The sequence below is a fragment of the Patiria miniata genome, unplaced genomic scaffold (genome assembly GCF_015706575.1).
Source record: "Patiria miniata isolate m_02_andy unplaced genomic scaffold, ASM1570657v1 HiC_scaffold_24, whole genome shotgun sequence".
NCBI classification, from domain to species: domain Eukaryota; kingdom Metazoa; phylum Echinodermata; class Asteroidea; order Valvatida; family Asterinidae; genus Patiria; species Patiria miniata.
This window is the reverse complement of record NW_024037063.1, coordinates 4,948,131-4,973,850: the sequence shown is the minus strand read 5'-3', so window position 1 is coordinate 4,973,850 and position 25,720 is coordinate 4,948,131. Positions and strand designations below refer to the sequence as shown.

Here is a 25,720-nt window from a genome sequence, read left to right as displayed (position 1 = left end):
TGCAGAGAATGATCGTGATGAGGCACCGTATTACACCCATCTAGGAGCTGGTCGGTCGGTTGCAGCGGTCAGGGAACTCATGGAGAAAAGGTAACAGAAGTTTGCTAAGCTCAGAAAATATTTGCTTAAAGGGAACATGAAATAAAATTTTGATTGCATTTTTTTTGCTTAAATCAATAAAGGATGATGTTCTTAACAATATTTTGTGTATGGCGGTGTTTATTTTCTAAGATAAATGGGGGAAAATAATTTGTGAACATGTTTGGTCAAACTACTCCGCCCCACAAAGGGAAGCTTCATTAACATAAAACTTCGCGAGGGGTATGACGCAAGCGGAGGCAGAGACTTGCCGCGCTGCGGGTGCACCGGCATTGCGGCGTGCATCATAATACATGTACATATACATTGCGGCACTGAAAGTTTTTCTGGTGTTTCGTTCGGAATCGAGGAGAAATAACACCCGATTTTCGGCCATGCCGACAAGGTGTGTGGCTGCTGGGTGTAGCAAAACTACCAAGGATGGAGTAAGCCTTCATTTGTTTCCAGTAAATCCGAAATATCGGAGCATTTGGAGAGCCAAAGTGAAGGTAAATACCAGAGCAAAGTGGTCCGGGCCCAGTGAGTTCGCTGCCCTCTGCGCTGCACTTTGAGCCGTCGTGCTTTGATGCTGGTCTGTACAGCAACTTGGGCATGCCCCTAAAAAAACATCGAGTCAGTGTCTGAATCATTAGAACTCTGATTCGAATCGGACGAATCTGTACCATTTTCATTGGATTCGCTAAGGAAAGAAGAGGACGGTCTTCGGAACTTTTACGGTCATGACGGTCGTCGTTGTGTTCATTCGACAACGGTGGCACCGTGGCACAGCCACGTGTACTGTACATATCCCATGTAGACACATTCGTACGTGTGCATATAATGCCACGTACGGGTACGCGGCGGCTGCACATACACACAGCACAGTAGCTTCGCTAATCCGTCTCGTACCCAGACGTCATTTACGGGCCCTGGATTTCTCTGCCTTTGTTTATGTCATGAACAGCGCCCTCATTTGGAGTTGCCGCGAAAATCAAAAAGGGGGGGTTCAATTTTGGACGGCAAATTACCACACTAAACGTACACCAGAACCAGTTCTGCTTTTAATTCACATTTAATACACATAAATGAATGTATATATAAAATAAAATACGTTATGAAAATTTTGGACTGCATGTTTCCTTTAAGCCAAACACAATACCTGCCAAAATATAATGCAATTTGTTTTCCTCCAAGTAGTAATTTTGACGGTAATTTTGAATCACCTAAATCCCCAGGTATGGCCAGAAAGGGAACTGCATTCGGTTGGAGAAGCTGGTCTTCTCTGGAAAGGAAGGCAAGAGCTCCATGGGATGCCCCATCGCTAAATGGGTGAGTCCAGACATCAGTCACAAACTGACACCTGTCTTGAGGAACGAAACGCTTTGGAACATTTTACTTTACTAGTGAATAAAAATTGTATGAATATCGACATATCTGGGCACTTGATCACTGTTCACACATGAGACCCCCTTCGATTGAGAAACCACTGTGCATGCTAGTGTACAAATCAACTACCCCGTGACGAATTGTCTGAACAATAGCTAGCACAATGCTTTCGCCATTGAAGGGGGCCTTCATGATAAAAATGATAACGTGCCCTGATTGATCTATAGTATAGGTCTATGAATGAAGTGTGGTACTTATCTTACCATTTGTTCACTCATATTACAAACAAGCCTCATTTTATATATGACTTGAAGCTTTGCATGGCGGATGGGATAAAGTAGAAAGATTGCGGGTAACACCATGTGGAAAGTAATCTCTTCTTGTAAAAAGTGTGGTTATGAAAAGAACCGGTTCTACACTCCACCAACCGGTTCTTTTCAGAACCACACACTTCTTCCAAGAAGAGATTACTTTCCAGATGGTGTAACCCGCAATCTTTCTACTTTAAGCCTCATTTTGTTACTTGACGGGTATCTGGATATCTGCCCATGATGAATTTAGGTTATCTGATGACCAGAGTACCCTTAAATGCACAGCCTTAGGCTGATTCACCTCAGATTACAGTGAGCATTCCGTATAATGAAAAGGTTTTTTCACCCAAAGTATCTGGATGTGTTTGTTTCCCCAGATCTTGAGACGTTCCGGACCAGAAGAGAAGCTCTTGGTTCTGGTACGGAATCGGCCAGGACATCATTGCGAAACGGCCTACATTGTCATAGCAACCGTTGCCTGGGAGGGCTGTCTCCGTAAAGACGCAGACAGCTTGTATGACTTATTGACCAATACGTTACCCTGTGGGGCAATCCCGACGGTACGCAGATGTGCAGTCAACGAAGAGTAAGTGCCAACAAATTTACAACGTTTTAAAGACAACCTATGGGCTCTTTGCTTGTACTGCAGATGGTGCTGTGTGCTGTACTGATGAATGTGGCCCACTCATATCAACCTAATTCGGGCAAATTGACAATGCAGTGCGCCACCAATAGTTTGCCACGGAGAGTTCATTTTTTCCAGTGCATTGTGGGAGATGGTCGACAAATTGGCAGCCCAGGACATTTGAAATTGTTAGTTTTTCCGGTCAGTAGTTTCAAAAGTGTATGATTCGAGTATCTGTTTGCCCTTTTCTTTTTATCAATATTTTGTTTTTTGTAAGACGGCAGAACGCTATGCCTCAATCTGTAACAAATTAGCTCAAGTTGTCTACTGACACTTGTACAAATGGGCCATGTTTTGTCGACCGTAAACTTGAAAAATGGACTCTCCACGGCAAACTCTTGATGGCGAACTACATTTTGAATCGCCCAAATTCCCTTTGCAAATTGGCTAAAAAAATTTCCTTGACTCCCTAAAACCTACCACTTTGCAGGAATCCCATGCTGCAATCTTTGCGCTAAACCCTCCACAGGGCATTAAGCAGAAGTCACTTAACTCTACCTTCCTCAATCCTGGACAATCCGTCAACCAACCTGATGGATTTTGAAGGCACTTGAAGTGTTTAGGGTTAACCTTAAACTAAAACTGATGTGGCTGTTTTAATCCTTTTCAAATTTGCAGAAAGACGTGCGCCTGTCAGGGTTTTGACCCGGAGTCCTGTGGCGCCTCGTTTTCCTTCGGCTGCTCCTGGTCCATGTACTACAACAGCTGCAAGTTTGCTCGCAGCAAAATACCAAAGAAGTTCAAACTGCAGGACAATTCTGACTCGGAAAAGGTAATCTTTACGTGATCGGTCAAGTTTTGTACTGAATTCTAAGTTACACGTGACAGCTCAAAAGTGATGCTAGTTCATGTTTTTTCCAGCAGTTTTCGTGTCTAATATCACTGGCTGGGCTTTTGTTTCTGTTAATGACGCTGTAGTGATCTGTATTGTGATTTGTTGAAAGGAGGAAATGTTGGAGAACAAGTTACAGTGCCTCGCAACGGAAATCTCTCCTCTCTACCGACAGTTGGCGCCGGATTCCTTCAGAAATCAGGTGGGTGCCATCAGCCAATCACAAAGCAGTAAGCTTCAAGTCCGTTAAATCTTCCCCTTTCCATAGCTTCACAGACTGGGAAGTGGAATTGAATTGAATTAAATTGACTTGTCATACTGAGGGACTAAGAATGTAAATTTAAAAAAAAAAACAGCAGAAACTCAAGGGTTTTGATGTTGAGTCAAAATGCGTTCCACAAGTCACTTAACTACAAACTCAAAGACAAACTGGGTAAACTCAGTCCAGTCTAATGTTATTCTGGTTTGTTTTAAATCCTCAGGTTTTGTTTGAGAAGATGGGATCTGAGTGCCGGCTCGGTCGGGGTGAGGGCAGACCGTTTTCTGGCGTTACGGCGTGCATGGACTTCTGTGCTCATGCCCACAGGGACCAACAGAACATGAACAACGGTTGCACAGTGGTAAGTGTCATTAAACTCCAGCCAGCGTTGCGTTGTTGCTAGCTGTAATGATGGAATTATAGCATTTGGGAAATGTAAATTTTCGGAATGGGTTCACTGTTCATCAACGTAATTTGATAAGCACTGTATACTCAGTGATATCAAAGAGCTTGTGAATCAGAAATCACAAGCTTCCTCAGCTCCCTTCCAAGCAGCAGAGAATGATCATCAGGATACAAAGTTGACTTTGTCATAGTTATTACCACTCTGGTGAAACTTAATGAACCTTGCTCTGATTTCCGTACAACAGGTGGTGACTTTAACAAAAGATGAGATTCGTGACCGGGTTCCGGAGCCAGGCGACGAGCAGCTCCACGTCTTGCCCCTCTACTACCTAGACAACACGGATGAGACTGGCAGCGTGGAGGGTCAACAGGAGAAGGTCCGACAGGGCTCCATCGAGGTCCTTACCCACTACCGGCACAAGTCCCGACTCCGTCCCAAACAGGACCCTGTCATCCCAAAGGGGGCACAAGTCCGCACCAGTCGGCATGGTGATAAGAATAGCCCGAGTCGAGGTAAGGCTGCAGCAGCAGCAGCTGCAGCTGCTGCAGCGGCCCGATCAGCGACACCCCAGAGTACCAACCATCATCAAAATAATCATAGTGCAAGTTCTGGTTACACACCGGGGAAAGATTCTGATGCTAAGGTATCATCTAAGAGTAGTAAGGAGCTGCCATCATCTACGAGCTCTACTGCATCGTCGCAATCTCAGGCACAGGCACAAGCACAAGCACAGGCACAGGTCATGCAGATCCCGCCCCACCTGTGGGCCCATTATCAGCAGAGCGTGGAGCAGTTCCGGGCAGCTTGGCCAGGTGTGGAGCTGACACCAAGTGGCTTTGCGGCGGCAGCAGGACTTAGGCCGGAGATGCATAGCCTGCATCCGATGATGTATGAGAGCATGCAACGGGATGCCATGAATGCAGCGGCAGCCGCGCAAGCTGCAGCGTTGCACCCAGACTGGGCCCGCATGTACCCCCACCAGGCCCGGATGTTCCTTCCTCCTTACGCCCACCCAGGCATGGTGGGGATAGCCACCCATGAACAGCTCCAACAGAACCCTGCTCTAGCCCGTTTTATGAGCCAATACGGCAACGATCCGTACATGGCTGGTGTTGCACATGCCTACATGCGGTACCCACACTACCCAGGAATCTCCATGGAAGATGTCAAACCTGATATGAACCAGTTAAGTAACCTGATGAAAGCGTCCGGCAGGACTGAACGGGATGCGCTGTACAGCGCCTACGGTATGAAGTATGGATCGCAGCATCCTGCTGCAGCACCTGCTACTGGCTATGGCAGCTCCCGAAATGACCAAATGGATTTAGGCAGAGACCATCACACACCCAGACCAAGCACCACCTCAACAGAGTCCAAGTACACCCAGAACCTACACCCTAATGGACTGCGGCAGGATCTTAGTCACCATCCACCTGCCAGCCAAAGCGGCCACAAGGATGGTATTTGGCGTCCACCAGTCTTTCAGAACAGCCCATCACGGGAGAGCACCCCATCCCAAGAGCATCTAAGCTACCCCAACCAGGGGACTCCACCTTACGGCTCGGCATTCCACGATCGTGCTAAGACCCAAGGTGATCAAAGGAGTCCCTACCAGCCGGAAGGCAGCCATCAACACAGAGACTATCCCAGCTTCGGTCATCGTGATGGCACCTCTTCCTCTCAGAGCAGACAAGATCCATCAAGGAATTCCTCAGAAGCCAGGCAGTATACCACACACCAACAGCAGCAACCTCACCAGGAGCACAGCGGCGCCCGCCGGGACCTCTCCCAGAGCTATCCAACCCAAGACACCAAACAGTACCCAAGGATTCACGAAGCCTCAAACTCCTCAACTCCCTCCCAGCACCAACAGCAGCAGCAGCAGCATGAAAAGTCCAAAACGATAGCAGAGCATCTCCGCATGATGGAGGCATCGGGGTCCAACCCCAGTACCCCTGTTGCATCAGCCCTACTACCTCAGCCCTCTCCGAAGCCTGAGGAGCCCCAGGAGATTGAGTGCACCTCAGACAGTGAGGAATGCTTCCGAGATCCTACCATCGGAGGGGTGGCCGTCGCGCTCCCTCACGGCTCCATCCTGTTCGAAGCCGCTAAACGGGAGCTCCATGCCACCACATCAGTCCGTAGGCCACATCGACAGAAGCCCACCCGCATCAGCTTAGTTTTCTACCAACATAAGCACATGAACTTCCGTAACCACGGGTTAGAGGAGTACGAGCGCAAGATGCAAGCCAGACAGGATGAAGCAGAAGAGACCGCGAGACTCAACGGGGAAACACCGCCCCCTCCGCGTAAAGGTCGCAAACGACGCCTCTCGGCCAGCGATGACACGGTCATCCCCGACAAAACCAAGGTAAAGTGCAGCTCCGCATCCAAGAAGGTACCGACCAAGCATGCCCAGACACAGGTCACCAACACGGTCACCACTCTGGCGTCAACAGCGTTCCCAACCGTCACGGGGCCGTACCAGAAATGGGTGTAAATCTCTATCATTTCCCAACCAGTTTCAAACCACAAAAATCCATTCCCTGTGCTAACCACTAGAGTAAGAACAAAAGCTGCGTCCAAACTACTTGGCTATGACCGGTGATAACACATGTGCCTATCGAAGCAGCCAAATTTGTTTCAGTAGTTGTAACCAAGTACTTAAGATGCAGCTTAAATAGCCATTAGGGAAGAATGCAAAATTTAACAAGCTCGAGGTTGAACCCTTGAGGTACCCCGTAAAATCCTTTAAAACCTCGCATTCTTCCCTGGAGGTGATCGCAGGAACCCACTAACATTATTTTAACTGAGAACTTTCCATGGTCATCAAAGCCCCATGTAAACAAAAAGTGACTGGGCTCTACATTCCTCATTGCCTCAAATTCTCCAAAAAATCTCCTGGTGAAATTTGAAGGATCTGGAAGATTAGGGTGAACCAGTTTTGTTTTCTACAATGCAATGGGGTAAACGCCGAACCTCAATCATATTGCTTCATCCCTATGCATCCACATGTACTTTACCAATCCCTCTGCTATGCATATTAATTAGCTCTTGCAAGCTCATCCATTTCCAGTTCTTCTAAAATCAGGAATTTTGTCAGTCCTATCCTCACAAACTAGCTGAAATTGTATGCTGTAATCTGGTCATACTGAAGAAAGACATCAAGACTGTCCCAGATTCTTAAGTCCAGATCATTTTTATGTCGGCATTTAATTGAAAATCCATTGTTTTTTTTGCGATGCCAAATATGCAGACTGTTCGCAATGTTTGTACTATAAACACATATTGATTGAAGCTATACTGGTCAAATGTTGCTCTAAGCATCGAGTATCCATTTGAACCTTCCATTGAGAATACCTGTGAATGATGTTATTCCACATTTGCATTTAATCAAATGAAGACAAAATCAGAGACAGATATGCCTGCCTCATTATAGTTTGTTGGTTCCGTGCTAAAGATCAAGTAGGGTTGTCAAAGAATTTCAGAAGTATATAATGCAGCGACCAATTTTAAGCATGTATCATTTTTTTTTAAATATTGCCGTACAATAATGTATGATGCCAGAAAGCTGCTACTCCCTGGCTTCAGACCGAGGCTGCTTATTAACCTTTGACCCACCACCATCTTGGATCCAGTCATCATCACGCTCTGAACGCAACAACCCTGTGTTGTTTTTTTCTTTCTCTTGCTTCTCTCCTCTTAGCTACAGTCAAACCTGCCTTTCTGGCCCGCCCACAGAGAACACCCGCCTGGCTTAATGACGGCGCCGACGAATCCCATAGCGCATGCGCGCATCTCGGATATGGCGGCTGGACCCCCGCAATGGCCGCTGGCCGCGGGCGTCCGCCCCCCACAGGTTTGACTGTAGTGTTGTCACACTCGTACTCGCTCTTTCTCACAGTAACATTGTCCCTACTCAAAGTTTACTCAACTCTCAGCCATGAGCTTCGTACTTCGGTACCCTTTACTCACTCCACAACTCTTACTGATACAATCATAGCCAAGTATTCTTACCTACCATACTTGAGTGTACTAGCTTTTTGTTTGAGTTGAGGTCAAGTCAATCACAAGTCAAGTTACTCGTAACACGGAATGACACAGTTCATTTGCAGAGCTTAGCTCAGTACTGGAGGCTGAATGAATTGTGATGTACTTGCCCTCATCTCTGCTTTTTGCTTGTCGCAATGTGAGTACATGTACTTGAGTATTCATACTCATCGCAGTGTTTTGACTAGCGAATGTTATCACTTTTGATTCGCACGTGAGCCCTTTTCTGACCACATTCACACCTGTTGAACAATACTTTTCTGACCTGCGTTACAAACATTCCAGTACACTCACATAGTTCAGCTTACGCTGTGTTATTAAGGGAACCGTGCAAAGCGAAATGCTGCCGAAGTTATTTTCTGCTGTGGCTTGTGTGTGTGTTTGCCAGCATTTCTGTTCTACTTTAGCCTGAATCAGTGTGTTTTGTTTTGTTTGGACTCTTCTTGATTAGTTTGTGTGTTTTCTGTTTGATGGTCTTGTCATCTGACTAGCAAGAATAATGAGCATTGCATGAACTTTTTTGTTGTTGCAAAGTTTGATCATAAATGTAGCATGTCTGTTACAATTGTGGTAAGCATATGATGACCTAGGGCCCAGACACAAATACAGATCAGTAAGAACCATGTAGAAATCTGGCAGGGACTGTGTAGCAAGTTTTTGTAGGCAGATAAAAAAACCTGTTATCATCAGGAACCTAGCTCAAACTGTTGTACTTCAGTTGCTCAAAGTTGCACAGAAATTATTGTTGGAAGTCTAGGTGTAGTTAATTCTGAAGTGAGGTTTAGAAAAAACTACAGCAAAACAATATCAAAGTAAAGAAATTTGGACTACACAATTGCTTCATTAATTTCGCTCAAATCAAATGTTCCCTTCCATTGTTGTCCCAATAACAATCATTCAAAATCAGGAAAAATTATTAATCATTATTTTATCACAGAACACCTGTAGTTCTTATTAAGTAGAGAATATTTTAGCAGACATTCAGCTAGCCAAATTTTTATATGCATCGATACCTCATGATTACTAAGTACTTTCTAATGGTGCTCGAAGCTGTCGATATTTTCTAAGAACTGTAAAAGTTAGAAAGATATCCAACAAACTGGCTTAACCTCCGGTTTATGAAATAATCATGCCCTTTCAGTATTTTTCATGGAAAGTATGTAGAAACAAAACCAGAAAAATTGTGAATTCCCATTTTTTTTGTCAATTGTGGAATAGTTCCAATTTGTCGTGATTAAGGGCGGGGCTAAATTAAAATTGTAATTTGTACAAATCTACAATTTTGATTTACAAAATAATGAAATTAATTTGAACATAAGTTGAATTGCTTTAATTTGCAACTTTAGAAAGCTTGTCATAAACTTTCATTAGGTTTTGGGATAGGCAGTCTAAAGGATGTACTGGATTTTAAATGAGTACATGTATATTCAATTTTATTTTCATTTTTGAAAATCGCACGTTTGATTTGCATAGTGTCCAAAGAGTTGCAGATGCTCTAGCACTATTGGTCCATTACTGTGAAGTGTTATTCAACTTATGAATATGTATATTTTCAGCTGACCAATGAGCAGCCAGTCAGTCTCCATATGATACAAATGTGCCATTTGATTGGACCAAGGGGTGGTATGTTAATCTGTCTGCTGGGTGTTACATTGTATTTGTTTCTCCCATGTAATTCTGTATTAATTAAAATACAACTGAAATGATCTTGCGAATTATCAATTACAGTAACAATTATTGAATAATAATTTGTGTTTTTGTTTCGTAGAAACACTTGTCAAGATGTACAATATTGGTAATCAAAGTAGGGGCAATTATGACTAAGTTATAGTGTAAAGTGTGTGAGTAGAGATATAGTTTTAAATGTTTGTGCTTTCTTTTTTTAAGTTATTTTTAAAGTTTTGTTTTTAGACTGAAGAAAATTCTGCATTTTATAAAATTTGCATTTGAACATTTCCAGTCAAGTTCTCATCAAGCAAACGACCGGAATTACTTTTAGTAACTCAAAGAGTTTGCAAGGTAAACTACAAGACTTGTTTTTAATGTAGAGAATGTATATATTTTCAAGAAAAAAAATTGAAGTGTTTCAGATGAACTCTTAAAGTTCTGATGTTTGGTAAAATCAGTGGAACTTCTCCATGTTTTAATTCTGTCTCTGAATTTTACATGTAAAATCGAGGAATCAATTCTTTTAGAAAATTTTAATCAATTTTAGAAGGGATACATTAATGTATGAGCGCTCTTTTATGTAAATTGAAGACATTTAGAATATTACATTGTAAATTTGTCCCAGTAGCCTAAATTGTACATATGTAAATTTTTAAAGACAAAAATAATAACTCCAAACCGACGTAATTTGTGGACCGGACTTGGAGAGGAAATATGTATATATTTAAAACAAAAAAAACAAAAAAAAATAATAATTAAACCAATGAATTTGATTCTTGATACATGTGTATAAACTGATTGTCCAGTTCTAGCAAATTGTGTTTGAGACATTTTGAAGAAGTATGTATTGGTCTTGCTGCATTTTCTAATCAATTTGAATGGTTTTAAACTGTATAACATGAACTGTTCAGGCAGTTTGGAGCAAAAGAAAAGTTTGCTGCATAACATGACACAAAGTTTCAACTGATATCTTGTTCCAATTCAAATCTTGATTGTATCGGATTTGCTTTTCAGCAATTGAAAGTTAGTATTACAGGTATAGCTACTGGTAGTACAGTGCTGTACATGAAGAACATTTTTGGAGAAAAAAGATCACTCGCTGTTTACTGTATTCTGTATTGTACAGTGCATACAGTCGGGCATAATCGTCATTGCAAAAGAAACTACTGCAGCAAACTAATGTATATTTTTGTGAGTTTCAAAAATAGAGGAGCCATTTTATTAAAATAATTTCAAACTTATTGAATTCTGAAGAATGAAATTACCAACTTTAAATTGTAAACCAGTGTAAGTGTGTACATTTTTTTTTCCTCATGCAATTTATATAAAAAGAAAATGACTTCTCGTAAGAATTTAGTCACTGGATGAGTTCTTTGGATTTTAGTGCGATTTCATTTTCGCAGTGTGTGGAGATGTGTTTTATAATAATACTTAATGGTATGTGCAAGAGTTTTAGACTACATGTGCCATGGACAGATCGTAGACAAAAATTGGAGGAGTGGTGTATCGTAATTATCTTGTCTTTTTGTACAACGGAAAAGAGAAATATTTCAGTAGTGGCACTTTGGCTGTTGAATGCAAAAAAAAACAAACCAATAGCTATCTTTGTTGACCAAAAACATACTACTTTTCCGAGTAGGTTAAATGGTATTTAGCCTGTGCTTCATCGAAAGTTTTTCACTGAAATGTCTCCGTCTGTTATACGCTTGGGTGAGATTTGTCATCATGCCTGTGGTGTGTGTATAGATATAGAGGGCAGTCTTATGATTTACCCAACTCTGTGATTTTTTTTTTATAGAATTCGCCACAATTTTTTTTTCAGCTGTACAAAATCGAAAATGCTTCTTATTTCTTTGTTATAGGACATGTGAAATCTTGTTCCTTAAATAAAAACAATAATTAGAGATCACAAATGTCTCTAAGATGTCAAAAAATGGACTGATGTGTGGTTATTTGTTTGTGTCAAAGGTCATGGCAAATGCAAAGTTTGTTTGATTTTGTTTTCAAAAGTCAAGAAAGCAAGAAAAGATAAATCCCAAAGTTAATGAATGGAATTATAGCAGGAATAGGCCTAGACAAATATTCACAGTAACGCAATTCAATATCAACCCCCCCCCCTCCCGTGCCCCATCACCCCCCCCCCCCAACTGCCCCGCCCCTCCACTGCCCCACCACCCCGTATATTCAGGTTTGGTCGAAGATGAGAATTTATATCATCTTCAAGATTGTGCACACTTTGAATCGCTCAAAAAAACCTTAGGGTGGGGATGTGGTCACTCTAAAAATAATTTTGTAAATCGGTGGTTTCCAAATTATTGGATTTTAGAGGATAAACAAGAACAATTTGTGAACCTCGTCTCAGTGCAGTTGTCAAAGTTCAAGCCAAGCTCGGGGCGATTCAAGCAAGGAGCTATAAACGGATTCAAGCAAGCCGGCCTATTCAAACATGAGACCACTCAGACGCGTGTTCAGACACTATTCAACTGACCAACATTTGCTAAAAGGCTTCTTTTTTGTTTAATCCCATTGTTTCATACTCGTAAATACTTTTCACCTTCCAACCTCTGCAGTAACCGCAAACATCGAGTATAGTTCTTGCGGGTCGCTGTGCCGGTCACTCGGCCGTAAAATTAAGCCAGGTCACGGCCTTTGTCTTTTGTCCGGACACGGTGGCGTGGTGGGAGACGGGACTGTTCGATATGCCGGCAGGCCACGATGCGGCTTTCCAAGGATAAATTCGTCTATTTACGGACAAAAGTTTATTGACTGTGCACTCGGAACTTCGGAAGTGACTCTAAACACATTATTTTATGACCTTCAATACATTCAATGAGAGGTGTCCATCGACTGTCCGAGGCCCACTATACCCAATAATTCAGATAGAGTCACGTGAGTTAATTTACATGAACATGTCGCTTTTATCATCAATCAATTTTAATATCCATCATGTTGTTCTTGTTACTTGGCGCGGTTTTTTCATCTTTGATTTATGTTCGCGTGAGGGCGCCCTCTCTTCCTCTTCCCTGAACCAAACCCTGCGGGTTAAGCTTTAAGTGGGTGCAACCCCGCCCCAGCCCACTCTGCAACTTTTTTGAAGGGGGGGGGAGCCTAACTACCATGACTAATGTTCGACGTGGCCCACCAAACAGGCACGAATTGTTTTCGCAAGTTTTTCAAAAGTTCGTCACCCGCGTTGGGTACAATGCTTTCAAAAATAGGTCATCGTACTTATGCGTAACCAAGCGAGAAAACATTGTGTTGCACCCTCCAGATTGTCGAACTTTCGATATCACTTCAATATCCAGAAAAACAACTGTCTGGGGAAAAAAAACAGGTTTTGTTGAACTTAGCGCCAACAATCGCTGAGTGGACTTACGTACGATATCAAATATTTTACATTTACCCTTTCAGGCTGACGATTTTTCCTAACAATTCCCTGATTGTGTTCACGGTTGATTTGCGGCTATAGATGCTGATATTTTTTTCCAGACGTGGATGAATCGGTTTCAAATGATGAATGAAGTTGTTTTCGCAAAAAACATCGCACTTGTAGCCGCCCACCGCTGAGCGCAACAACACTCATCCGTTGATGGGGAAATCAGAGCGCAAAGTCCGATCAACACCCACAGGAAATTTCTGGTATCGTCCGTTCCCGTTATCGCCTCCCATAATTCGTGAATGATCGAAAGATATGTGGCATTTCTGATTGGCCGGTATTGATCAGGTCATTGTCATGAAAGGGTTGTTGTCTCTCTATAGTGGTGGCTAAGTTCTCAGCCAATAAATTGGAAGGTAGTGCAAGAGATTGTGAATAATCTCACAATAACAGTTTTTACTGTTCATTTCTGGTGTTTTTTAGCCATGGTTGCCAGTGTCAACCACTATAAAAAAAAAAAAAAATTAAAAAAAATTAAAAGGGGGTTTCTCTTGGGAATTCGAAAAGTTTACCCACTCCTCCCCAATCCCATCCCATCCACGTCTCCCTCATCATTTTGATGCGATGGGTAACTAAGGGTGCTCATCAGCCGGTGGATTAGTTCTCGTTCAGAAATGTCTTGAATTTTTTTTCACAGAGAGAGAGAGACGAAAATTAATTAGAGATGCAAACGATGAACGAGAAGCCGTTGTATTCAAATTTGTTTTGTGAGCTTAAGTAGAAAGCAAACAGCGGTACGACTTGAATAAAAGAACCAACGATTAGACGGCGTACTTTGTTCAGACGGTTAATGTCGTTTATCTTTGGCCGCGCCGAGAGCATTATCAATAACTCGTGACATTGTCAATGTCAAATAACCGACGGCTGTTTATACAGAAATCACACAAACGGAAAAAACAGTGAATGAATGAGTGAATAAAATGAATCAATCTTCCTATTGTGAATGTTATAGTTGTTTATATGGTGATACTGAAGAGACATGCACCGTCCAAAAATATTCCAGGACTTGTCTTTTAACGTAAAAAAAGTGATATCGAGAAATCGGCCGTCACCCTACGGGGAAGAAAAGTTGAATGAACACGTTGGTCATGCAAGTGCAAGCTCTCTCCATGTCAGGAATATAATTATTTTTTTATGAAAATACATGAAACAGTCGTACGACGCTTGCTCGAACTTTGTATGAATGGCCTGTGGCTCGCCGTTATAATCCTCCTCAAACATGTTGCCCTTGTAATCATGAATGCTCCAACAAGTTCAGCCTGATCTGACCGCTCTATGCACGTATACGCCTCCAAAAGTTTCGCAATATCTTTCTGAAGACGCAGTGATGAAGGTCATTCACATCCGACTGCAGCAATAGTTTTCTTGCTATTGTTCAGAACTAATAAGACATTTTAATTATGCGTGCCCTCCCCTTCAACTATGCCAGGACCCACCCCCTTTGGCAAACAATGACTTCTGATGGAGACGGGAAATGTTCTGCATTGGCAAAAAGAGCTCATCACTAAATGTATATGTCAGAGACGGTAGTAAAAACCAAAATGCTAAAAAAAAAAACATTTTGTTTCCCCAACAGCGATTTCGACACAAAATTAAAAACAGTTGTCTTCAAATTAACCACTTGTTTGCATCATTGCACGTGTTTTACAGACGAAATAGCTCCTTTCTGTGAGCGGTGCAACGTGACCAAAAATAAATGAAAATTTCCATTGTTTTCTCCAAACGCAGATTTTTTTCATAATTGTTTAACTACAATTTTTTTCAGTCTGTCCTCAATATACAATACCTTGTGTATGCCAACACTGCCCCTTGTAGTTGTATTGATTGCTGAATCGTACCCCACCTCAAGACAAACTGACCCTTATCTCTCCGCGTGATAAAAGTCTTGCACCTATAGGATCGTGGAAAAACTCATAAAATTAGGGATAGATAATTCGTAAAAAGTTGACCAGTTTGGTCAAAATCACTGCATTATTTGCTGAATCGGTAAACAAATTCGGTGTAACCGTAAGTGTTTGTGGTATAACTGCCCACAGTTGCCTTATCGGGGGCGGGAGGGTCCACTCCAAAAAGGGTCAAAAATTGGCCAACGGGAAATGTAAACGATCTTTCAACTTTGAGTTTGAGGTTACACCCGATAAGTCTGAATGGTGATTATCTTGAAAAAGTGAATATCATTGACACTTTATTTTTACAATCTTATGGGAAAAAGAGGTACTACAGGCATGCAACTTTTCCTCGGATCAGCTGATTTCCTCTTTCTTTTTTTTTTACTTCCCATGTGTGCCATTGAAAATAGAAAAACACTGTACAAAGTCTGGGAAAAATTTGAATTTCCTCTTTTTGTGTGATTTCCCAGTTGCATGCCTGGTACTATTATCTTTCCTTTTATAACAAGAATGGTATTTTCAGACAACAATTAACTGCATGGATGCAGATTGTGAGATTCCACTTCCGTTGGACTATTTTTTTTTGAACAAACGATCATATTCAAAATGGTTTCCCAACAGCCATATGGTCCAACATCTTGGTCCAATTCGTCAGGTCGTTTTCTTGATACATGTACGTCGACTGACCCCATGCACGAGCCCTTGACCATATCAATTATATACCTTAAATTGAACAATAGGTATATCAAAAGGTCAAGTTGGAGTCAGAGTTCATAAAGAACTCGTGTCACATTAGCTGTAACTGTAATTTACAGGGTCTTTTCAGCATGACCAGGTCAGTGTTGACTCACATCTGACCCTTGTTATTATTAAGTTGGTCCCTGCTAAACTGCAATCTAGATTTGAATCAGACGTCAATCGAGTATCAGATACAGTAGTTCCATATAATTTATTCAGTCAAAAACTCTAAATATTATTGAGTCCGAATCATGTTATTTCTACATCTTCTTTTCCACTTTTACGAGTAATTAAAAGTAGGCCTTTATACTTTGTGCAGCGAAACTTCGAACATTCGAGCTCAAAGTCAAGCGAGTTCGCAGAAAAGTGTCACGTAAACAAGTGCACCCATACCCGTTCACCGCCTCGCGCCCAATGCATTAAGTACGAACTTTGCCTTTTTCTTGGTAGTGTATACGTATACTACCCATTGACGTCACACGGTAAACTATTTGACGCATGGTCTAGCCCCAATGGGCACAAACTGCACTTGAACTTCAAGCCTACTTTCTATAGTTTGTGCAATATTCTGTAGTCTGCTCGGAAATTTCTCAGTAATCCTTCTTGAAATGAGAATTTTTCGATCCACTGGAAAGGATTGTTCTTATAGCCAATTACTCCATTTCTGGACTAATGAACTCAATGAACTCGTAGGCCGGATCTTTATGTATTCACAACCGACTTTGACCGTGCCTATTGTCTAACTATTCGTCACTCTGATAATTTATGGAATTGACTTTGAGTACGGCCTTGGTATAAACTTGCAAAATTGCATCATGATTCAAGTCCATCATTAATAATTTGGCGTTTCTTTGGTCTGCCCCCTTCGACCCTATACCGTATATCGTCCAAACTTCCACCAGATATGAGCCTTTTGGTCCCTCCCTCAAAATGCATCCGCGAATAAACTTTGAAAGAGCTCAAAGTGCCAACTGCTAAATATTTTTCTTCAAGTTCAAGATTTAAACGTGTTTTCGAATTTCAAAAAGTACAGGCATAGGTAACATACAAATGAAACAAAAATCCATACTTGGCGCAATTTCACAGAATGCTTGAGATCAACAATAAGGTATTTCATAATAGTAAAGTAAGGTATTTCATAATATTATGTGGTACGGTAGTTTTTTTTTATATTTGCAAAATGTTGTACATTATACCTTTAAGTAACATCTGTTTCTTATATCTGGCATACGCGACTGTCTGAACTAGTAATTCATGCAATATTGCACGTAGACATTATAGGGAAGGGGGCCTTGCACAAAATGTAGCATAATTAATTGTGGACATTTTTGCTGTCTTCGGCACTTTCTGCAGGTTTTCTTCTCTCTCCGTGAACTGATGCTTTCATGATAACGTGACCTGATTACATAATAAACTATATTATTAAAAATATAATATTTAGACTGATTACACTAAATTATTACCTTCCATTAGGCCTAAATTACATAAATTTAAATGCCAGTTCCTTTGTTTTCTTGTTCAAATGCCTATTTTGTGTCACTTATACCAAACTTTCAAAAGGCTCTTTCTTCCAATTTTCAATATTCCCATATGCCACATCTTAATTATTCGTGATGAAATTATTAAGAACAATATCGATAGACTGTACGTATTTCATAATACACAATCCGGGTTTCACAATTATTTACACATTTTGTATGATTATTTGTCACCAGTGATTTCCCAGAAACCGGACAAGGGGCCGCACGCGCCCACGGTCTGCGGGCAGGGTGTTGAACCCACACGGCCGGCCGGTCGCCCAGTCTCCGCTAAATTACTTGCTCAATAATTGCATGTGTTGCGAGTTTTCTTGGAAGTGTCAAGCGGGCCACGCACGTCCACGCGGTATACCTACATGCTGCCAAAGCTCTCGACAACTGAGCTGTTTTGTACTTGAAGATCGTTATTACTCCGAAAGGACATTTTATATTTTATTTTGTTCCAAATGTAGAGCAGGCAAATTGATTGTTTTAGGTCACTGAACTGAAATGGTAGCAAGCACAGCGATGTGTCCTGACTCCGGCCCTGGGTGGGGGCTGGGTTGTTTGTTCGTTTAACTTTCAATATCTACAGTTGCCAAAAAATGAGAAATACTAAAGAAAAAAATAGTTCATATTTTCACGATATTTTGGCTTTTACTAAGTTGGAGATTTTGACGCAAAGCCTGTCTTCGTTGGCACAGGGCGGGGCCAGATGCCCCTCCCCCAATTTCAGCTAAAGAAATATGAGTTGGTTTAATTGTTTCGCTTTTATAATTATATTTAATGGAAGATTTATTAAGTAATTTAATTAGCAAAATAAGTTGTCACTTTTTATACCCCATCCTCCCAACCTGTACCTTCATTACGAGTTTAATTTATTGTTTTAATCACGAATTTTCTTGTTTTAACAAAATGATGAATTTTTTTGCCAGTCCACGAGATCTAGAAAGCTATAAAGCCCAGTGTCTAGACTGAAAACTAGGTCGCCTTATAATCTTGGCTTTTAATGAGCATCAACGGTGACCTCGATTCTCGACTGAAGCTTAACAAAACCACTGAACAAAACATGTTGACGGGAACTATAGAGCAAGCCAAATAAATCGACTATTGAAACAGACCAAAATTTTCCATGAATACAATAGTCTGTCGCTGCATAATCAATCTCAGTACACGTGCATGTAAATACACATGCGACTGAACGCGATGTTAGACACGTAGGCCTTTCATTTTCAAGGTATTCCGATTGGTCCAAATCAGCAGTTGAACTCTGTTCCTTTTTTGCACCCCAGATACGGAAAATTACTGAGCTCTGATTGGCCGGCTTGTGACATTCTATTCTTAATGCACACTCGGCTCCGCCTTTTTTACCAAATAAGGCATAATTGACAGGATGACGTTGCAGGCGGGTATACGTATATAAATGCCACTGCGATTCGAGCAAAATTTGTCGGATCGTGGATCAGCTGGTGAACACGTACGGTGGAGCTTGCTGAAGCACAGTCTAGCAGAATTGCTCAGTTTTTCACTGATTTCCCGCATTCACACCAGACATTTACCAATTACGGCTGCATTTTAGTGCAGAACACACTCAACTCTTCCAAATTATTGAGAAAAGTATCGGCTACCACTCGTTAAAAAAGGTGAAAATCAGCCACATTTTTGTCGTGTCGTCCGCTCTTCTCAGCTGTATGGGGCAATGGCTTTGCCTGTGAACTCGAACTGTCACCAACAAGGAGTCTCTACGATATTGCAGAAAGTTCTCCTGAAATTCGGCGAGAAGATTGAAAGTCGGGACCACGAGAGGTGGCCTGAGCCCAACTACATCATCGAGACGGTACGGGGAAGCTCAGATTGTCATTCAGGTGAGTTTTTTTGTGACAATTTTTGTCCTCGTAAAGTTGGAATTTTTTTGTCCAACGGAAACCCATGTGCGTGTTGAGTAACGGGGGTTGCCGTAGGATTGCCCAATGTGTGGGTGGGCAATGTATGACTCAATCCGGTGTGCATTGTCTCTACGTAAAAGTACCTCTATTTCGCAATCATCCATTCCCTGTTGGGGACAGTGAATTGCGGTCGGTTCTCTTCTCTTTCTTGTTAAAAATAGACTACCGTCAGTTCTCTACTAACCGGCAGTTACGTGTGTTGGCATGTTGGCTTAGTTCTGGCGTAAAATCCTTCCGACGGAAATCCTTGTACTTGTTGTAGGCCTATTTTATTTTTCTTGGCCTACAATCAGAGAAATGAGTTGGCATGGTTGGCAAAGTTCGTCAGTTTCCGTGGTTCCTGTTCCTAAATTTATAAATTGTTCATACGTACGTCCTCACATAGTCATTGATAATTGATTTAACAGACCTATGTTTTTTTTAATTTGTAGAAATAGAATTGTTTGCTTTTAAACAAAATTTTAAACTTTTAATCAATCACAAAGAAAATTGGTGTTTTTTTTTTTCAGGTTAATATAGCAATTGTGGAAATGGATTTCTATGTTAATTCTTACTAGTCAAGTCTTAGTTCTTGAATTAATGTTGAATTGTCAGACTTCCAAAGTCAAAGGCATCCCACCAGTCTGTAAAACCGGCAGAAATTATCTTAAAAACTTTGACCCGGTGGAGTTGAACCTACATGTGTGCACTTAAAAGCTATTGAGCCATGTACGTACTACATCATGTGACCAAAGATCTCTTCGTTTTAGATTACGTGGATGTTCAAGGTCCACAGGCTAAAATCAGTCGGCAGATTTCTCTATGGAGATAATGAAGTCAAGTGGGCCGTGCCCCCGATACGCCCATCCATTGATGCCATTTCAAACTTACTCATTTCACAAAATGTAAAAAGACAAAAAAACTTTACTTTCGGTATTGCAGTTGCACGTTATTTTGGGCATTGAGATATTTAAGCTTCCTAATATTCAATACACCATGCAGAATTCTCAAAGTGTTAGGGAATCAATTTCCACACCCTATTTTTTTTTTAAATGTTGAAAATTTTGATAGTTTCAAAAATCCTTTCAGAACTAATTCAGTTAGACCTTCCCAAACGTAGGATCCCTAAATTTCTTCTTTTTGATTCAAGTACAAATTCATCATCAAACTTTTCACAGAGAAATTAACACAATCTCTTGAACTAAACACAAAAAACTAAACATGTGATATCCAGTAAAATGCATATAGCAATTATACAGTGCAGTTTGTGAACTATCTCAAAACACTTCCACGAAAGAAATAAATATACATTCCACCCTCCAATCCCCAGGGCAAACTAACTCCTAACTTCTCAGTAAATTCCATTATATACCCCACACGGGACTTCTGTACTGATCCCTAAGTCCGTTCCCCCCCCCCCCCTCAACCCCCATTTCCTCCGCACGCTGCAGTTTCCTCCTCATCCCTGGGAATGTACATGTACGTGTGCGTAAATATTAATGATGCCTGGCAGCTAGGGGCTGCTGTGATAGGTCGACATTTACGGATGCTGTTGCTAGGTGCTGCCTATTGGTGAGGGGTCCCTGCTTGTTTCTGTGATGTGAACGTCACTAGCGTCAGCTGCGTGACCTTCCTGGTGTGGCATACCTTAAATGATCAGATCATTTTTATAGTCACGAGTCAGATGAGTGTCGTATATACGCTGTGTGAAACAATCAATAGTTTTAAATTAATAAAACATGTAAAACCAATATTGAAAAGAGTCATTAACATTTTTTTTTAATAAAATGGACTGAATTTTTGTTGAGGTTATTTGCTGGGGGGCCTTAAAATTTAGTTATCAATCTTTTTGGGTGTTGGAGTTTTTAATTCCAATAATACTTTACTGTAGTTGACCTTCAATTTAGTCTTCATGCTTTTATCAAATATTTTTAATAGAAAACGTACACACAATGGGTTGCACATTGAATATGTCAATTCACATTGCATTGTGTGACTTGTGACTCATGCTTCACATAGATGGCCTAATAATCATTCCCGATCATTCTTCATTGAGTTTCCATTTTTCATTTTGAGTTTCAAGAATGTACTAATAGTAAATGGTGAACGTTAACACGTGTTCTGATTGATGTTCTAAAAATTCATCTTCTGAATTCAAAGGACTATTACTTTTCCCCTGGGTTTCTCTGTTTGACCTTTTCCAGGGTCAACAAACTTTTTCCACAATTGGCCCCAGAATAAATCTAACTCTAAAGAGCTTTAAAAATAATTTAGTCTAACCTTTTGTTCATATAGTGTTGATGGAAAAACTAATACCCAATGAGCAGAAGTATTAATTTGTTAAAAATTTGCATGTAAATTTGAGGCCTCATTTATGAACTGAAAAGCATGATTGCACTTTTTCCCTTCAAGCAAGAAAACTGAACAAATTGAATTTAAAAGCATGTAGTCATGTACAATGTACATACACAAGCATTGTACTTCCCTTTTGTACGTGTCAAATCTTGTTCATTGTTCAGTGGCCACACATGTGGGTCACATGCAAACCTTGGGGGTTGTCTGTGGGTTATCCCGTCATGTGACTCTGGTCACATGTGTGGTGGATGATTCACTGGCACCTCACTGGGTTTTTGTGTTAGTTCAGGGCTGTCACTGCGCAATTAAAGTTCATTGTGTGAACCTCTTGCATCAGATCAAGCTGAGTAATACATGTACTAGTGAATGGGTTGTGAAGCATGTGGAGTACACAATTTTTTTATGAATGGTGAAATTCACGATGGGCCACATGTTACACTATTTTGTTTTGTCACGATCGGGTAAGAACGTTGAGCCAATACAAATTTTATTGTCAATTTTCACACTGCTTATTCTTTTCGTTCATCAAAATCTTTCATGAGATTTTAAAGTTTGTTGGAAAAATTAATTGACAATTGCAATTTCTTCTTCTGTGTCTTTAACCTATTCAGATTTCAACATGATGGATCATGATGCATACGGTGAAAACGAGATTGACGACATCAGAGAAGTTAAGATGAGCCAATACGTATCATCTTTGATTCTTGACGGCCTCAAGACACGCGAGAAACAGCAGACCGGCAGGCTTCTATTCCCAAATGACCTCCCCCAGCGAGTTGCCGATGACGTCATGAGGATGTCCCTGGACGAGCCCTGCGGGGTGCGGGGTTGTACCCTCTCTCTCATCTTCGAAGACGGCGAGATCTGCCAGCGTGTCGGCAGGTTCGCCATCGACCCGAGTACGGTCACCACCTTTGAGATCAACTTGGTGTTGACGAAGGAAACTCCCCGTTGGTTAGTCAGCAAGCTACAGACGTATCTCAGAAACTCTTACGACAGGCCCACCGTCATCAAATCCTCTTATAAACTTATCAAGAGAAAACTGTACCGGAGGGAGTCCCACATGTATGTACGGGAGGACTTGTAGTACCTGAGATCGCTCAGTGCAGCGTACATGTATAACTGAAACTTGGCCAAGGATAAGCTTCACCAAGAAAGGACTTCATGTGCATTACATACTTTGAAATCTCGTCTTTGCAGAACCAGAATCAAACTGTCGGTCGAACTGGATAACTTTTGCGAGGATGATCAGGATTGTTCTTCAGAAGAAGACTTTTGCGTTTTGTATTTTTGATAAAGACAGAGGGCGCCCTTTGGATGTGTGCCAAGGCCAGTTTCCATTCTTCATTGTTTGGTGCTGTTTGTTGGTAGGAATGCTTCTCATTTTCATGGGAGGCGAATGTTGCAATATTTTATAAAACACAAAAAATGTCTCACACAGATTACTGCAGGTTGACTCCTGACGGATCTGTTCCATGATCTTGTTTCCTATATTTTGTCATAAAATTTATACCAAGGTTGTGTGTATCATTTCAAATAGAATATTTTGGAAAACAGTTAAATAATGCACCCTTTGCCAATTATGTCAACTCGGTCAATACAGTTCAGTGTATGGACTTAAAAATGTTGTTCAAATGTTGGTCAAAGTCAGCAATTTTACACAATCATCCACATTTGAGATATTGAAAAGAATTCAGTTTTTGTCAACGTTTCCTTATGTATGTTTGCAAGAAGTCATGTTTTTGTTTTACTTTTGAAAAATGCCATTGTTACATTGCCAAACATCATTTATCACTGCATTAGCCCTTCAAAAACAAGGGGAGATTAGGAGCCAAACTGTTGTTTTCTACCCATGGTCAGTTACATTATCAGGTTTTCATGTAAACGTTTGTTATTGAACGCTCATGCCGCGTTTTGGCATTCGCTTCAGCCATTGATGTTTGAACTATCGCCACTGCAATGCAGTTGTAAAGATATTTTGTATTCATCAATGAGCTCAAACCCACAGAGAAGAAGTTTATGATGTATAACAAAGTCCAATATGTCGTGAATAATTACAAGAGTTGCTTTTTCATGTGACCATTATCCAGACCCTTTCTAGAAAGATCTCCTGTGTTATGTAATGTTAGTTAGCCAGGACATGGCATTTGCTGGTCAAATGACATTCTTCCTGTAGACAAACCCAACAGGATCCAAGCCAGGAAACCGTGCAATCAAATTTAGTACCATCCATCATGTATTCTTATATGGCAGCATTTGACTAAAACATTTCAGTTAGTTTAAGTTTTTTTTTTTTTACAAACTTGCACCATTGTTACATTTGCATAAAAAAACTGCAAATAATTTTTTGTCAAGTTAACATAAAAATAGAATAATGAAAAACATTTGCTTGAGTAGTAAATTGGTTTTGTTAATAAGCAGACAGTGAAATTCCTCTTTTAAATTTAAAGCAAAACCAAAGATAGACATTATATTTCTTAAAACTTAAAATAACAAACCTTGGCCAGTATCCATGTGTCAACACTGAATAAGTTGAACTCTTACCTCATATTATTTAGTCACATGCTGCCGATGAGTTTACACAAGTAAATTTCCATGATGTAATCTCGGTAAATAATGTACAAAGATTAAACAGTGTAATCATAGATACTGAAGTTTGGTTCAACCCTGGTCCCTGCCAAATCGTCATGTGACATGCTGTAATTGGACAAACAGCAATGCCTACAAAAAGCAAAAATTGTGAATTAATAAATTGTAAGTTGTTTCTCTGGTGGCAAAGTTGTTAACCAAAAACTAAAGGCATGTCCGCTTTTAATTTATGAAAGCTATTCCTTGTTGGGCATTGGACTTTTCGCAGTGACAATATTTGAGATATTGTTTCAATATTAACGTTGCAAGGTATTTGCTTATTCATAAATGTTGTAATTATTAAAAACAAATGCAAGATTTCTGAAATAACATTGTGTGCAGGAGGTGCTGGCACTTCCAAAATGGTTTTTGTAACAAAACAAACATTGTTGCTAAAACCCGAAAGAAGAAATAAAACCCATCCAGCATAAGGCTGATAAAAAAGCAATCAAAAGTATATTTTAGTTAATTTTCATTTATGTTACTTGTTAATGATATGAGTTGTTAAAACCGTTTGCAAGTTTTCTCCAATAACTGTATGAACTGGCACGTCTGAGCCGCCAATGAACAAATCTAATGTAATTATTGTACCACTTTTCCAATTGGAAATATTCTCATTTTCAGTAATTTTGAACACCTAGTAAAAATGTGATCCCAGTATTATTATTGAGAAGCCAAACCACTGTCTAAGATTGAGAAGTTTATAAATGAGTGATAAATAAAAACAATTTTCACATCAATATAAAAAGTTTTCTTGATAATTTTCTTTTGTTTGTTCTTCGAAGTTGTTGATTTTTAAACAAGGCAATAAGGAACTGAGGCAGCAGAAAATTTTTCAAGATGACATGTCTGTAAACAAAAAAAGTGGACCAAATGTCCAAAATATACAATTTCTGGTGGGTTTGCATCCCTTTAACATTTCTGGAAGTTAATGATATAATTGATGACACTTCCCCATTATAGAAATCTGGAAATCGACATACGTTTGAAACTCAATTTTCAGTGACCCATGGAACATAACTTCCTTGGACATTTTGTACCCCACAATTTTTTAAAGCCCAGAAAACGAGCCGCCCCTCCCCCTCGCCCTCAACGTCACGCCCTTAATCTAATTCCTAGTTGTCGAAAGAGGGCGCTATATAACTTCACTGATCGTGTTTCCAAAAAAAGTTAGAGGGCGTGCTGCATTGGGCACGGGGCATGGGCATGACTTCATAGGTTTAATATCACGCTTTTCATGCTTCTAATTATTTTTGGAGTGGACTCGAAGTTTTATGCAAATTTCAATTGTAAGTTCAAAAGATTTTCGACTTATTCTGTTCTTGTCTTAGTTAATTGTCTAGCTGTTTGTTGAGTCATTCTTTGATATGTAGGTCAACATTCGGTAGATTTCCTGAATTTGACGGACTAAAGCGAGAATAAAACAGGTTGATGACTTGAAAATCATAGTTGACTATCTAAACGGCTTAAATAAAAGCTTAAAGCGCGGAGGTGGAGGGGGGGGGGGCTGGTACTCATCTTCCAAAATCGGGGCGCTCTTCAAAACTGACCATTATA

At 40.5% G+C, this 25,720-nt stretch overlaps 2 protein-coding genes across 3 annotated transcripts in view; both read left to right on the top strand.

The window, feature by feature from the left end:
• The window catches only part of LOC119731821, a 35,525-nt gene extending 23,916 nt beyond the window's left edge, over positions 1-11,609 (top strand). Inside the window, exons 5-12 of the mRNA XM_038205093.1 lie at positions 6-90; positions 1,314-1,407; positions 2,153-2,361; positions 3,079-3,232; positions 3,405-3,494; positions 3,775-3,912; positions 4,202-6,328; positions 7,664-11,609. Coding sequence (XP_038061021.1) covers positions 6-90; positions 1,314-1,407; positions 2,153-2,361; positions 3,079-3,232; positions 3,405-3,494; positions 3,775-3,912; positions 4,202-6,328; positions 7,664-7,822 — 3,056 coding nt within the window. The 3' untranslated portion in view covers positions 7,823-11,609. The remainder of the gene's footprint in view (positions 1-5; positions 91-1,313; positions 1,408-2,152; positions 2,362-3,078; positions 3,233-3,404; positions 3,495-3,774; positions 3,913-4,201; positions 6,329-7,663) is intronic.
• Positions 11,610-18,691: 7,082 nt separating this feature from the next.
• Positions 18,692-24,911, top strand: LOC119732126 (DNA damage-inducible transcript 4-like protein). 2 transcript variants are annotated; one of them, XM_038205521.1, is made up of 2 exons: positions 18,692-19,120; positions 22,147-24,911. In XM_038205521.1, the coding sequence occupies exons 1-2, from the start codon at positions 18,955-18,957 to the stop codon at positions 22,620-22,622; spliced, it is 642 nt and encodes a 213-aa protein (XP_038061449.1). In that variant the 5' UTR covers positions 18,692-18,954; the 3' UTR covers positions 22,623-24,911. The 2 variants fall into 2 exon arrangements, with proteins under 2 accessions (XP_038061449.1, XP_038061450.1); XM_038205522.1 differs by lacking the exon at positions 18,692-19,120 and adding an exon at positions 21,679-21,996.
• Positions 24,912-25,720: the final 809 nt, after the last annotated feature.

Excerpts from the sequence above, each read along its gene's own strand:
- LOC119732126 (XM_038205521.1), top strand. The coding sequence starts at position 18,955 with ATGGCTTTGCCTGTGAACTCGAACTGTCACCAACAAGGAGTCTCTACG. Across the intron at positions 19,121-22,146 it reads AAGCTCAGATTGTCATTCAG|ATTTCAACATGATGGATCAT; the intron begins GTGAGTTTTTTT and ends TAACCTATTCAG.